The sequence below is a fragment of the Sceloporus undulatus genome, chromosome 3 (genome assembly GCF_019175285.1).
Source record: "Sceloporus undulatus isolate JIND9_A2432 ecotype Alabama chromosome 3, SceUnd_v1.1, whole genome shotgun sequence".
NCBI lineage: Eukaryota > Metazoa > Chordata > Lepidosauria > Squamata > Phrynosomatidae > Sceloporus > Sceloporus undulatus.
In genome coordinates this window covers 3,608,693-3,624,156 of record NC_056524.1, presented here as the reverse complement: position 1 = coordinate 3,624,156, position 15,464 = coordinate 3,608,693, and the positions used below count along the sequence as shown (strand labels likewise).

At 45.3% G+C, this 15,464-nt stretch overlaps 2 protein-coding genes across 3 annotated transcripts in view; one reads left to right on the top strand and one right to left on the bottom strand.

The window, feature by feature from the left end:
* POLD3 (DNA polymerase delta 3, accessory subunit) overlaps window positions 1-3,149 on the bottom strand; it is a 37,101-nt gene extending 33,952 nt beyond the window's left edge. Inside the window, exon 1 of one of the 2 annotated variants that reach the window (XM_042458849.1) lies at window positions 2,805-3,149. Coding sequence is in view for 1 of the 2 variants with exons in the window: in XM_042458848.1 (XP_042314782.1) it covers window positions 2,463-2,522 (60 nt within the window). In the remaining variant the exon portion in view is untranslated. The other variant, XM_042458848.1, reaches the window with a different exon arrangement.
* LIPT2 (lipoyl(octanoyl) transferase 2) overlaps window positions 1-15,464 on the top strand; it is a 350,867-nt gene that overhangs the window by 322,992 nt on the left and 12,411 nt on the right. The gene's annotated exons all lie outside the window — the stretch shown is intronic.

Sequence of the window (15,464 nt, the reverse complement as noted above, 5' to 3'; positions counted from 1 at the left end):
CTCCTGCAGATCCTGTGGTTTCTCAGGTCCCAACTCTGAGTGTCAGCACTGAAATCAGTCTGTGGGGCTAAGCTGTGGTGTGTTATGGACATCCCAAGTACTGGCATAACCTTCCCTTGAGCCTTATACACATAGGTCTGGAAACCATGCCTTAGGAGGAAAGATTTAGGGAGCTGGGGATGTTTAGCCTGGAGAAGAAAGGGTTAAGAGGTGATATGATGATAGCCCTGTTTAAATACTTGAAGGGATGTTATATTGAGGAGGGAGCAAGCTTGTTCTCTGCTGCTCCAGAAAATAGGGCATGCAATGGATGCAAACTACAGGAAAAGAGATTGACTGCAACATTAGGAGGAACTTCCTGAGAGTAAGGGCTGTTTGGAACACATTCCTTCCTCGGAGTGTAGTGGAGTCTCCTTCCTTGGAGGTCTTTAAACAGAGGCTGGATAGCTATCTATCGGGGATCCTTTGGTTGTGAGTTCCTGCATGGCAGAAGGGGCTTAGACCTGATAGCCATTGAGGTCTCTTCCAATTTCATGATTCTTGGTGTGCGCATGTGCCTTCAAGTTGCCTGAAGATTTATGGCAATCTCCCTGAATTTCACTGGGTTTTCCTAGGCAATTAATTCTCAGAGGCAGTTCTGTCAGCTCCTTCTGCTGAAATACAGCCTATAGTACCTGGTATTCACTGATGGTCCCCCATCCAAGTACAGTGGACCTTTGTTATCCGCTGGGGTTTGGTTCCAAGATCCCCCGTGGATGTTCAAGTCCCATTAAATATAATGACACAGCAAAATTGTGTCCCCTTATAAAAATGGAAAGTCAAGGTTTGATATTTGGCGTTTATACTTTTTTTGAAGATTTTCAAACCGTGGATGCTTGAATCAGTGTATAAAAAAATCCATGTATAAGAAGGGCCGACTGTATTAACTCTGCTTAGCTTCCAAGATCAGGTGGACTTTGGTGCCTTTGTGCCGGATACCACCTTAAACCAGGCAGACGATTTGTCTGTCTAGGCCAGTACAGACCACACTTAAATATGGCCCTCTATAAAGCAGTGATTCCCAAACACTGGTCCTCCAGGCGTTTTGGGTTTTGACTCCCAGAAGTAAGTCCCAGTCAGTTTGGTCAAGAGCCAAGAATTCTGGCAGACAAAGCCCAAAACAACCGGAGACCAAAGTTTGGGGATTGCTGTGTCCGAAGTCACTGGCAAAAGTCTTCCCCATTATATCAGCTTTTAACTGGCAAGGGCTGTGAGGCAAGTGTCCTGGTCATCAATGCGTAAGGCGTCTTATGTTGCGTCTTCAACTGTTGTAAATGAATGGTTTTAAAGTGGGTTGTTGCAAGACTTTCTCAGTCGGCATTCATAGGTTTTTGTGGGGTTTGGGGGCTACGTGGCCATGTTCTAGGATGAGCTTCTTGTGTTCTAGGATGAGCTTCTTGTGTTCTAGGATGAGCTTCTTGGGTTCTAGGATGAGCTTCTTGTGTTCTAGGATGAGCTTCTTCTGTGCTAAGATGAGCTTCTTGTGTTCTAGGATGAGCTTCTTGTGTTCTAGGATGGGTTTATTTGTAATGTTTCACCAGCATTTGGGGGAACAAAGTCTGGCTCCCAGTCCTAAGAAACCTCAAAACCAAGAGCCAGCAAAATGCAAGTGAGGAGCCCTTGAGGGTCAGGGCTTTCCCAGCAGAGACTGGATCTCTGATCAAACAGAGACTGGCCCTCTCTCTTTGCCTCTCCTTCCACTCTGAGCCCTTGCCATCAACAGCAAAACAAGACAGATTCTTGACAGGGAAATCCTCCTCCCAACCCAGGGCCACAGTGTGTGTGTGTGTGTGTGTTTGTGTATATACACATGTATACCCAACTCCTTTCATGCCAGCCTTCTCTGAAGATGCCCACAGCCCCAGATGCTGGAGAAATGTTGGGAAGAAACTCTTATTGAACAGGGCCCCAAAGCTCCCCAAACCCCTTTCCCTCTCCAGCCGCGTCCTTCTGGGCCTCCTCTGGGCTGCAACGCCTGGCAAAGGAAGCGGCAACACTGTTCTTCTTATTGACTTTAGCCTTTCCTAGCCTGCCGTTCTAGCCTTTGTTTCCGATTGTTTTATGTTATGACGCACCTCCCTCACAAACAATAATAATGTATTATAATGATTTCATTATATATATATATATATACCAATTACATCTGCTATTACAGTTACATATAATTATATATTATACATTATCATTATTATTGTTGTTATTAGTAACTCCCAGAATCCCCCGCCAAGCACCAGCCGCCTGGAGAGCTCCCCGGTTGGAAAAAAGGCGGCATGTTGTTGTTGTTATTATTACTGTTGTTGTTGTGTTACTAATGCTACGCCTCCGTTCTTCCATCCGGGGATGCTGGGAACTGTAGTCCTCTCAGACACAGAGGAACACGACTCAGTGTAACTTCGCCCTTCGCCGCCAGAAGCGAGACTCACGACGCGGTTCTGGTCCGTGACGAACTCGTCGATGTTCTCCAGGTAGAGCTCGTCTTCCATGGTGACGACAGCGGCGACAGCAGCGCCTTCGCAGCCCTTCCAACTCAGAAAAAGCCCGCCGCTGCTCTCAACCGCCTCGCCATGGCAACGCCAGGCCTACGGAAGCCGCGAGGGGACACACACAACAGGCCAGGCGCCGCCTCTTGGAGTCAACGAGTATCAGGACCACTTTTTTCGCGCTCCCTACGGCAGCCGCGAGGGGACAAGCCGAACAGAAAAAACGCAAGCGGAGAGAGCTTTTCGCGCACGCGCGCCCACTACGGCAGCCGCGAGGAGACACACCAAAGAGAAACAGCGCCTCCTCCAGCGCAAGCGGGGAGAGCTTCTCTAGCGCGCCCCTACGGCAACACGAGGAGACACACCAAACAGATCAACCGCAAAGAACCTTCTTGTCTAGCCCTCCTACGGCAGCCGCGTGGGGACAAATAGGACAGGAGGAGTCCGTGTGAGGGGGGGGAAACAAAAAACGGGAAAACCCTCGCGCTCGACCTATGGCATGCGCGCGGGGACAAATCAAGGAGATGGTCTCCCTGGAAACGCTATTGGTCTCTCTGTGTCTCGCGCGTTACGGCTTCCGCTTAGGGACGTTTTTAGACAAAAAAAGGAAAACGCTCAACTCCAAAGCGCTGTTGGAGAGCGTTCACGTCCCTCCTCCCGAGGCCACGCCCACTCCAGAGGACTTGCTTTGAGAAAGGGATCCTGGGAGTTGTAGTCCCTAGTAAAAAGCTTAAAGTTTCCCACTTCCATGGATGAATCCACACTGCAGATTTAAAGCTGTTGGACACCCCTTTAAACTGCCATGGCTGTGTCCCACAGAATCCCGGGATTTGTAGTTTGGTGAGGCATCCAGCCTGTTCTGTCAGAGAGCTCTGGGGCCTCACCAAACAACAAATCCCAGGATTCTGTGGGAAACACAGTCATGGCAGTTTAAAGGGGTGTCAAACCAATCAATTTCTGCAGTGTGGGCTGCAGAAATATCCCAGTTTGACACCACTTTATCTGCTTGATGCTATGGAATTCTGGGAACTATTTCCTTTGCAGACATTTGGCCTTTGTACCACAGCAAACTGCAAAGCCCAGAATCCCACAGCACTGAGCCATGGCAATTAAAGTAGTGTCAGACTGAATTATTTATGCAGCTCGGATGCTGCTGTGAAGGAAAGGCAAAGGCCTTTAAGGTTTTGCCTTCACAGATGCCTCAAAAATTGGTTTAAAATGCTTGGGAAGAGAATGGCAGCCGCCCTTTCCTGGCTGTCCTGCCTTTATTTGTTGTTGTTTTTATTATTATTATTTTATTCATTTATATCCTTCCGTTCTCCCAATAATGGGACTCAAGGCGGTGAACAACGTTTTAAAACAACAAGGGTTCAAAAAACACAAGAAAAGTTACATGGAGTATAAAATACAGAATTAAACAATCCTATATTAAAAATAATTTTAAATGACTGAGGGCCAAAATAAGACTTCAGACGTAATCCAGTCTGAGACCGCTTTAACCGCCCTGGCTCAATACTAGGGGATCCTGGGAACTGTAGTTTTCTGAGACATTTAGCCTTCTCCCTTAAAGAACTCTGGCGCCACAATAAACTACAGTTCCCAGGATTCCCAAGCACTGAGCCAGGGCAGTTAAAAGTGGCGTCAAACTGGATTATTTCTGCAGTCTGTTTTGGCTCTAAAATTCATTAAAGCAATCATCTCTTCTCTGGAGCAGCAGAAAACAAGCTTGCTGTTGTTGTGGGACTTCAAGTCCTTTCCGACTTATGGTGACCTGACCCCTGTCATGGGGTTTTCTTGGCTTGTTTCTTCAGAGGGGGTTTGCCATTGCCGTCCTCTGGGGCTGAGAGAGTGTGACTTGCCCACAGTCACCCAAGGGCTTTCATGGCAGAGCTGGGATTCGAATCCTGACAAGCACTCAGGCCACTACACCAGTTGTCTTACAGCCAGGAGAACAAGTAAGCCCTTTTCTCCTTCTGCGTTTCAATTCAGAAGAGTTTATCACACAAAAGACATTGGGAGTTTATCCTGTTAACATCCCAGAAAAATCACATAATTATGCAAAGCGATTTCACACGACGTCACACAAAACCCGCCATTAAAGTGGTCACAAAGAAGCATTAACTCGCATCTTTTTTACTTTCCGGATTTCAGCGACCATGCATTTCTGATATCACTTTATTTGCGCAATGGCGTGTGATAATCAGTTGCGCAATTACTCGCCATTTTCACTTTATTTGCGGGATGCTTTAAATGTGCTTTAATCTCTCTTTAATGCCGAAATTAGCCACAGTGTGATAAACTCCAGAGAATAATAATAATAAAGACAATGAGGCAAATGGGTTGATTCTTATTTTGGTATTTCAGATGTATTAGAATGGGATCAGAAACCCAACAGAAAGGACCTGCACCTATCACTTCTCTTCTTGCCCAGATCCCTATGATTCAACAGGACTGAGCCTTGGCATCTAAAGTGGAATCATGGTGCTATAACCGTTTGGTGTGAAAGGACCTTGGGCTTTGGTGTAACGAAACTGCCATAGCTGATGATAAAGAAATGTCTGCTCGTCATCAGTTTACTCAGAGCGAATGGAGAAGGAAAATATTCATATTTTATTATTATCTGCAGGCTGTAGCTACAATGATTCAGCCGTGGTTTGTTCTCCTGCAGTTTCTTCTTTGATTGGTGAAAAATATTCATCAGGATCATCAGGATATTCATCAGGATTCTCACCAACGCCAGAGTCTCGGAGATGAAGATAAATTGTTATTCCATTGCACCTGATGTACAGCAGCTATAAGAGGAAATATTAAATTATTATTATTATTATTATTATTATTATTATTATTATTAACATTTATTTATAGAGCGCTGTAAAATTTGCACAGCTCTTTACATAGTAGAAATGAAAATACAATAAAACAACAACAATAGATGTTTAGAGACTAACAAGCAATGGTTAGTTAGAGAAAGCTCTGCCAATATACCAGAGAAGATATTTATTTAGTTTATTTATTGCACTTATCTCTCTCTTTTCTTCCTAAATGGGATATAAAGGAATCTTGTGGCACTTCTGAGGCTCATGAACTCCAGTTCACTTTACCAGATGCAAAGCCATTGCATCGCATGAGGTGGATTGGGGTCCATGGAGGCTTATGATGGAAGTTTCTATTTCCCAGGTAGTGTGTTTCAGCATTAAAAATCCTGCAGGGATTTTGAGACTAATACAGCTACATCTTGTAATAATGCACTGGAGAGTTTATATTGTGTCCATCTGGTTATTTAGCACAAATCAAATCCATTGCTTTTGCTAATGCTGACTGGTGTGTATGTCCCAAACACAGTCAGGACAACTAGCCAAAGGCTGATTGTTACTCAGTTGATAGCAGACGCCAGCTAATGAGAAAGCACAGTCACAACATCTTACAGTTCAGCACTTACTCCACTTAGTAGTTTATCACATGAAGGAGATCGGCAGTTTATCCCATGAATATCCCAGAAAAATCGCATGAATATGCAAAATGATTTCACACAACATTACACAAACCTGCCATTAAAGTGGTCACAAAGAAGCATTAAAGAGCATCTTTTTACGTTGTCGATTTCAGTGACAATGCATTTCTGATATCACTTTATTTGCACAACTGTGTGTGATAATCATTTGTGCAATTACTCGCCATTTTCGCTTTACTTGCGGGATGTTAAATGCGCTTTAATCTCTCTTTAATGCCAAAATTAGCCCCAGTGTGATAAACTCCTTAGTAAACTCAAGCCTTACCTCCCAAACAGAGTTCATTCACAAGCTTCAAGTCCAGCAAGAGAGTCCAGCAATTTCCAAGTCTGATAAATGGTATCCAGAGTCAACAAACACAGTCCAGGTCAAGCACAGAGTTCAGGAATATGACAGGGAGCCAGGTAAATCAGATAATTTCCCACAAATCAGGGACATAGCTAGGATTTTAGGAAGGGGGGGGGTCCAGACTAAGTGCCACCATTATAATGGGGCTTGGGTGCAGCGGCGCAGCAGCATACACCATTCATTTTTCAAATGGAAGGGGGGGTCCGGACCCCCCCCAAAAAAACTCTTGGCTACGTCTCTGCACAAATCTTGGAGGGCAGGGCTGGGAATTTATAGATCTGCATTCAATGCAGCTGCTGCTCAGTTGCTGCTTCCTATAAATCCTCTGAGACCTCCTCAAGTCCTCCCTTTGTTGTCTCTGCTCAGCAAAGGTAGATAGGAGTAAGCTGTCTTTTGTATCTGACTGGGGAGGACTCTCTGGCAGGGCTGGTGATGAACTCTGGTCTGAGATATGTGGCTCTGGAATCTCCACCTGCTCCGGTTCAGCACCAGGTCCACTGCTTCAGTCTCTGAGCCAGAGTCCAAGTCCATGTTCTGGAAGCAGGGCATCACAATGTATAAGAGCCAATGTGGGGTAGTGGTTTGAGTACTAGGACTTTATCACAACAGTCTACTGTCCTGCTGCAATTGCACTAGTTTAAGAATGGAAGCATACCACTTTAGCATCATTCCTTATCACACTTTTCCTCACAATAGCACTTTAGAACCATACAATCATAGAGTTGGAAGAGACCCCAAGGGCCAATCCAGTCCAACCCCATTCTGCCATGCAGGAAGACACAATCAAAGCAACCCCAACAGATGGCCATCCAGCATCTGTTTAAAGACCTCCAAGATGGGAGACTCCACCACTTTTCAAGGGACTGTCTTCCATTGTTAAACAGCTCTTATATCATCAGGAAGTTTTTCCTACTCTTTAGATGGAATCTCTTCCTGTAGCTTGCATCCATTGTTCCATTTACTATTCTGAGTAGCAGAAAACAAGCTTGCCCCATCCTCAAAATGACACTCCTTCCAATACTTAAACAGGGCTATCAGATCACATCTTAACTGTCTCTTTTCCAGGCTAAACATACCCATCTCCCTAAGTCTCTCCTCATAAGGCATGACTTCCAGACTCTTGGATGGCCATCTGTTGGGGTCGGGGATGCTTTGATTACGATTTCCTGCATGGCAGGGGGTTGGACTGGATGGCCCTTGTGGTCTCTTCCAACACTATGATTCACCATTTTAGTTGCCCTCCTTTGGTCACACTCCAGTTTCTCAACATCCTTTTTGAATTGTGGGGCCCAGAACTCACCACAGTATTACTCCAGGTGAGGCCTGACCAAGGTAAAATATTGAACTATTACTTCCCTGATCTAGATGCTATACTTCTATTAATGCACCCTAGAATCCTATTGGCTTTTTTAGCTGCCGCTTTAGCGAACCATGGTTGTGTGACCTGTTTTCTGCACTACCAAACACCACCTTCTGGGGTCCAATAATCTCACCAGCTAACTACCTCCCAAAGTCAGCTGCTGTGTGAATGTGCACATAGCAGCCAGCTTCGGGAAGGTGTTGGGAGCCATGGTCGCTGCTCCTCTGCCTCCTACCCAAGGTATGGGGCTGCTGTGTGTATTCACACATGGCTGGGTGTCTTGTCACAATAGAGGGCTCTAGATCTTCCAGGAAGATCTGGAGCAAAAGGTGGGGTTTTAAAAAATGTCATCTGGATTCAGTGCCATCATCTGGACTCATTTCCAAGCTATCCTCAGATCAACATAGAGGCCAGGACCAGAAAGAAAGACGTAGGAAACGACAAAAGAGACTTACACAAAGTCTTCGCCACAGTCCTGAGGCCCCAGGGACTTCTCCTGGGGAAAACACACTTTGCGGCAGAACCCCCGAAAGTTGGCGCAACCCCACTGCTCCTCACAGATGTCCAGGCCTGTTACAAGTGAATAAAGCATAAATTCAATTTAAACATGTTTTCTGTTGTAGGATTGCCATAGGCTAGTTCCCCGAATCTGGGTAGATCCATTGGCACATCGTGCAAACTTCTTTTCAAATTATTTGCATAACACAAATGTTTGTAGTGTGCAGATGAAACATAATTAATAGTTTAATTGTTCATGTATCACTATTTTTCAACTTGAAGGCTATTTCAGCAGTAGGCACTGATCTGAGAGAGCCAGGACAGTATACTAGTGAGCCACATAAACACAAGGGCACCCTCAGTGCAGGAACTAGCCATGCCATATAATTAGATCCCTGCATTTGTGTAACAAGGGGCTTGCAAAAGCTTTGTTTCTTGACTTCCAAAAAGGTTAGAGACTTTATTTTAAAGGGACGCTTGGAATCTGGGCTAATTGTCCAAAAAGAGACCACTCCAAAAAACATAACAGAAAAAAAATCCAAATGCATACCATGCCTAGCATCTGGATAAAATATTACCAGCCAGGTAATATGGTAGCTCTGCCTTATTGCAGTGTATCAGAAGTGGAAAACTTGTAGGAGCTAAATTCCCCAGAGACTTTCTTTAAAAGGAACACATGGAATTTGAGATGAAAAGAAAACCTCAAAAAACAAAACAAGGAGGGAAAATCCCAACTCCATGCCATGCCTTGAATCTGAGTCAAACATCGCTAACAGGATCATGCATCAGAAATGGAAACCTTGTGAGAGCTAAATTCCTCATCTGCAGTGTAGTGTATTGGGACTGCTAAAATATTGTGAGGCAATGTGTCCTCCTTATTATCAGAATGATAATAACTGAGTTGGGATCCACAGAGTTGGGTGACTGGAAGGATAGTCCTGTCATAAGCCCATCTTCCAGGGTTATTGTTAGGATAAAACAGGAGGGAGTGGGAACCTTTGAAGAATGGGGATAAAATCCATGGGAAGGAGGAGAAAACCACAACTTGGAAAGTATAATTTTTGGATGACAGATTCCAGAAGCTGCTGCCTGAGGGATAGGGTCAGTTGCAATCTAAAAAGTAACTTTTCCCAAGCTCTTAAAAACAACAACACACTACTGAATAATATTAAGGTATATATCTTCATACCAAATAAATACTCTAAAGCCACCAGATCCCCTCTGATCTTGGAAACAGGGTCAGTCCTGGTTAGCCCTTGGATGGGAGACCACAAACGAATACCAGGTGCTGTAGGCTCTATTTCAGAGGAGGGAACTGGCAAAACCACCTCTGAAGATTCCTTGCCAAGAAAACCCAATGAAATTAATAGAATCGCCTGTAAGTCCAGAGGCAACTTGAAGGCGCATGCATATACATGCCTTTCATACTTACAGATAGTTGTGGCTAGAGCCAAGAGCATCACCAAGAAGAAGAAATTAAAGTTCATGAAGGTAGTGGCCATTTTCTCAGAGACCTTCCTCAAACCCACTGTCACAGATTGGCTTCCGCAAGCTAAAGAAATCACTGGAAAACTTCAAGGATATAGTTTTATAGCTTTAATTTTCCAGTATATGCCACAGAAAATGAATTTCCTAAGCAGGCTAGTCTTCCAAGGGAGGGATGGGGTGGAGATTATTTGGATTAGTAGGGGAAGGACAGAGCGGGACCCTCATGACCAGCCCTTAATGGAATCAAAGAAGCGTCCATTCTTCTTGGTCACAAGAAGTCCATTAGAGGCAGCTGAACAGATCTACTGTTTTGAGAGGAAGGATGAGATGAATTTCACCTGACTCAACTGATAAGGATTTCAAGTAATGTATTTGTTCTGCTGATGTCAGAGAGCAAGCATGGCATAGTGGTTTGAATGTTGGACTATGACTCTGGAGACCTGGGTTCGGTTCTTAGCTCAGTCATGAAACCCACTGGGTGACCTTGGTCAAGTTACATTCTCTCAGCCTCAGGAGAAGGCCATGGCAAGCCGCCTCTGTATAAGTCTTGCCAAGAAAACCCCATATGTTGCCATATGTTGGTAATGATGTCTTGAAGGCACACAACAACTACTGAGGCTGAGGTTGAGTGATTTGGCCAAGGGCAGATCTAGATTTCCGTCACGCCAGAATTGGAACCATTTCAAACCACATCTGAGTACCATGTGCTGATGTTTTGGCTATTGCAACATGGCGTACATAATTTTATTTTAAAATGCCAGCAGGAACATTCTGTATTTTCTTACAAACAAAACCCAGACCATTCCTTTGCATCAGCAGGATGCTGATAGTTTTTGATGGGGATTGTGAGACACGCTCATCCAGTTCCAGACAGCTGCTTTGAACATCCACCTGGGTTAACAGCTCTTGAATGCCTTACAGAACTTGGTGAAGCATTTCTTTTTAAATCCTCCTCCTATCCCGGATGGCCCTTGGTCCATGTGCGTCTTAGGCTGACCCCAAGCTACATTCCCGAGATGGGGATCGGAAGAGAGGAAGCACCAGGCAGTTCCCATTTGCGTCTGATTTCTCGTCTTGGACTGCAAGGAGGATGAAGGAAGGAAGCCTGGGATTTCCTTGGTAGCTCTCAGTTCAGGTCAATGTACATTTGTACTTGGGATGCTGCAGTTTCTCTATAGCACCAACTGAACCTTTCCCAAGCATTTTGAGCACATTGTATACAAGACAGGACCCTTTCAGCCCATACAATTGCAGTGCTTTGATGCTACTTTAACGGCTTTGGCTCCATCCTATGCAATCCTGGGATTTGTAGTTTGGTGAGATACAGTGAGCCCTTGATATCTGATGGGGTTTGGACCCAGGATCTCCCATGAATACCAGAATCTGGATGCTCAAGTCCCATTATATAGACTTGCATAGATACCATGGGGGTCCTAGAACCAAATCCCAGTGGATATCAAGAGCCTACTATATATGAAAACAACAGCAGAATGCTAGAAATTTAGGGAGTGAAGGTAAATTTAATGGGGGTGGGATTCTTAGGCGTTTATCAGACGGGGTCTTTGCAGCTCAGATCTGGCGCATCTGCGGATCGGGCCATTCGCATTCACGTGATAACGAGATTATTTTTTTCATACCTGGTTGCCCTTCCGTTGCCCTTCCGAACTGAGGGGGAATCGAATCGAAGGAAGTCACATGATGCGGATTCAGGCAAAGCAGAGTGAGTGCAAATTGTATTTCCACACCGGTGCAGACCATGGGGGATTCAACAATTCGAAATGGGACCCTTGCACATGCCCTGTGGGGCCCTGAAGGAATCCTGAAGCTTTGCACTTCTGGGGTGAAGAAGGGAGCCTGGCTCCACTTTCATGCAAATGCTAGCCTCACCTGAATGACAGCTGCCCCTTTTTTCTTCCTCCCTTCCAGTTTCCCTTCCCTGGCAGCCAAATTCAAGGGGTCCTCCGTGTCAGAGCCCCAATCCAATTCATCCACATCTACATCTATCCCAGTGGTTCCCAAACTGTGCCCTTTAAAGGATCCTGGACTTCAGCTCCCAGAAGCCTCAGCCATGTTAAAGAGCTATATCTATATCTATATATATCTACATCCATCCTCCTGTCATTCAGTTGCCTTCTCTTAGGATGCATCCACACTGGGGAGATAATCCAGTTTAACTCCAGTTTAACTGTCCTGGCTCAGTGCTATGGAATTCTGGGAACTGTAGTGTCCAGAGACATTGAGCCTTCTCTGCCAGAGAGCTCTGGTGTATATGTGTATATATATGTGTGTGTGTCTGTCTGTATGTGTGTGTGTGTGTGTGTGTGTGTGTGTGTGTGTATAGATTGACAGGAGGATAGATGTACATGTGGATGAAATGGATGGGGCTCTGACAGGGAGGATCCCTTTGAATTTGGCTGCCAGGGATGTGTGTGGTGTGTGTGTGTGTGCGCGCGCATATATGAGATAGATGTGGAGATTGACAGGAGGATAGATGTACATGTGGATGAAATGGATGGGGCTCTGACAGGGAAGATCCCTTTGAATTTGGCTGCCAGGGATATGTGTGTGGTGTGTGAGCGAGAGAGAGAGGGGGGGGCAGGGAGGAGGGAGGGAGGGAGAGAGCGCTTGCTGGCCAGGCTGCTCCGCAAGAAGTTGCAGCAAGGAAGGAGAGGGAAGCAGAGACAGAGCTCCAATGGAGCCCCGGTTGCCCTGAAAGCAAAAAGAGCCACCAAATGGGGCAAATTGCAGCAGGGCATCATGGGAGATTTGCAACCCGGGGGTCTTGTGATGGTGGTCAGGAGCACAAGTAATTAGGATTCCACACCAGACCAATTCACAGTGAGATCGAACAGAGCCCCAATGCGAATCGCGTCAATCCCCTTATTTAGCGCACTCTCCAAAACGCGCCAAAATGAGGAGCCAGTAAGGATTCAGTTCGGAAGACCTGCGGAAGGGGCTCACATTTAAAGCTACCAGTGTTACCCATGCTGCTCCATATAAATGTTGGTATAAATGATAGCCCTAGATGAACTCTAACAGCCTGTCCACCATTGCCAGCAAGGCATGAGGACATGTACACACACCCCTGAGGGGCACCCACATTATCATATCTAGGGAGTTGCATAAGAGGATTATCATAGGACCAGGAAGAGCAAATGTTTGCCTTGCCTGAGGCTTTTGCCCCCTCCCAGGTCTGTTGTCCCAGCAGCTTAAGACCACTAAGACAATCAGACAGGGACATCCAGGTGAAAAGAAAGTAATTAAACACCTTTGTTCTCACCATCAAGCACCTTTGCCAGAAGCAAGATTTTGCCTATAAATACTCCCAGATTTGCTTGTTCACTGGGCCAGTCTGGATTTCAGGGGGAAGCTAGTCATTCCATGGCTGAGCCTCATGCCATCCTCATCATATTCCATTTGGATTCTTGGAGGGAGTCTACATTCTGGTACGTATCACCTCAGTGATGCCTAAAATCCGATTCCATGCTAACTTCTGCTTTTCCTGAGCCTTGTATGTGGGTGTGTATGCTAGTGAATCGTATGTGTTTTTCCCCTTATAAATAAATTGGTTATTAATGTTAAGGAAAAAGCCACATGGGTTATACAGTAAGAGAAATAAAAGATGTATGTGAGAGTCAGAGTGACTCAGCAGAAGCCAATTGAGAACCACACAGGTGTGAATGGTAATACAATTAACAGGTCGTGAATGCCAAGGACAAGAAATGCATAGTGGATAATTGGACACACCTGACAATTGTAAAGTGGTCAAGGCTGAGATGATGAAATCATTAATTGTGGGATGAACAAGAAGAACCAATGGGAATGTTGTACACGCCTACTGGGTGGAAACAGACAACAGTAGGTGGTGCCATGATATGGCTATAATAATGACTATAGATCCCAGTGCATTTTGTGGGTTGTAGTTGTGAGTAGTTGGATTGGAGAGTGAGGAGTTGAGTATTGTTTGGAGCTGTGTATATAGTAGAATAAAGTAGATCTTTTATATAAGACTACTGAGTCGTCTGGTGTCTTGGGAGAAGCTACAAGAACCAGCAGGACCCTGGTGAAGAAGGGTGAAGACTTCTGTGGAAGCAAGAGTGAGAAGGCTTGGAGAGTTTGTCGGGGTCTTCAGCCTGTTCTCTGCAACTCTTGCAAAGATACAACAACTGGCCAAAACTGGTCAGCGTGGTGCACAACCAGGTGGTGAGTTCCAGGCCAGGTGAAGAGCCACAACTCCCATCATCCCTGACAATTAATTCTAGAAGTCTGTCTCAGTTCCATTTATTGGGATCCCCTGGTCTACTCCGTATACACAACGGGATATGATTCTGTAAGGGCTGTCATAGCAGGCCCTCCTCTTGCAATATTTGAGCTAATAACAACAATAATAAAATTCCCCTAAACGGACCCTTGGCTACACCAGGTATGAAAATACAATCTTGTTATCACGTGAATGCGAATGGCCCAATCCACAGATGCCCCAGATCTGAGCTGCAAAGACCCCTGTCTGATAAACGCCCTATTTTTGGGTGCAATGCCTGAATATTCTTGCTCTCCCCAGTTAAACTCCAGCTTGCCCCCTTCTTTCCTGGCTAATTTTGTTCCAAGTTTTTCCTGCCACTGTTGCATAGACCCAAACCACAGCAAGTCAAAAGAGAGCGAGGAAAGTCACCTTTTGGCATCACAGATGGATGCTTCCTTTGGGAAGAAGGAAACAGCTGGACACTAAGGACACAACGCACACAGATGAAATGAGGCAAGTTGCCATGTGTGCATCCGGTCCAAGTCTTCTCTGAGTTTGTGTGCTGCAGGGATTAAGAAACACTCTTGGAATCCATTATCCATACTCCTCTCCCATCAAATTTTCTACTCACAGAACTGGGAGAGGTTCCCTTTTTTTGACTGCAACTCCCAGAATCCCCCAGCCAGGATCCATTGCTCCTTCTGAAGCAGCAGAAAACAAGCTCGCTACATCCTCAACATGACATCACTTCAAATATTTAAACAGGGCTATCATATCACCTCTTAACCTGCAAGCTAAACAAGGCTAAACATATTCAGCTTCCTATGCCTCTCCTCAAAGAGCTTTCTGGTTTCCAGACCTTTCACCATTTTGGTTGCCCTCCTCTGCACACCCTCCAGCTTATCCACATCCCTTTTGGATTGTGATGCTCAGAACTGGACCCAGGGTTATTCCAGGTGAGGCCTGACCAAAGGAGAATAGAGTGACACTATTACTTCCCTCAGTCTGGACACTATAATTCTATCAACACAGCCTAGAATCACATTGGCTTTCTTGGCTGCTGCATCACACTCTTGGTTCATCTTAACCTTGTGCTCTACTAAGACTCTGAGATCCTTTCACATGTACTATTATCAAGTCAGGTGCTCCCATCCTCTATCTGTGCATTTCATTTCTTCTGCCTAAGTGTAGTATCCTACATTTCTCCCTGTTGAAATTCATTTTGTTAGTTTTGACACAGCTGAGCTCTCCAATCTGTTAAGACCATTTTGAATTCTTGTATGAGTTGTTCAACTGTTTGTGTCGTTCTAGACACTATACTCCTGTTGATGCAGAGCAGCCCAGAACTGCAATGGCTCTTTGGGCTGCTGCATCAGATTTAGTTGTGAGTAGGGTTGCCATAACCTGGTTGCAACCGGGTTTTTCCCGGTTTTGGCTGCACCTGCCCAGTCACGGCACGGGTGCAGCCAAAAACCGGGAAAAGCCAGGTTGTAGCGGGG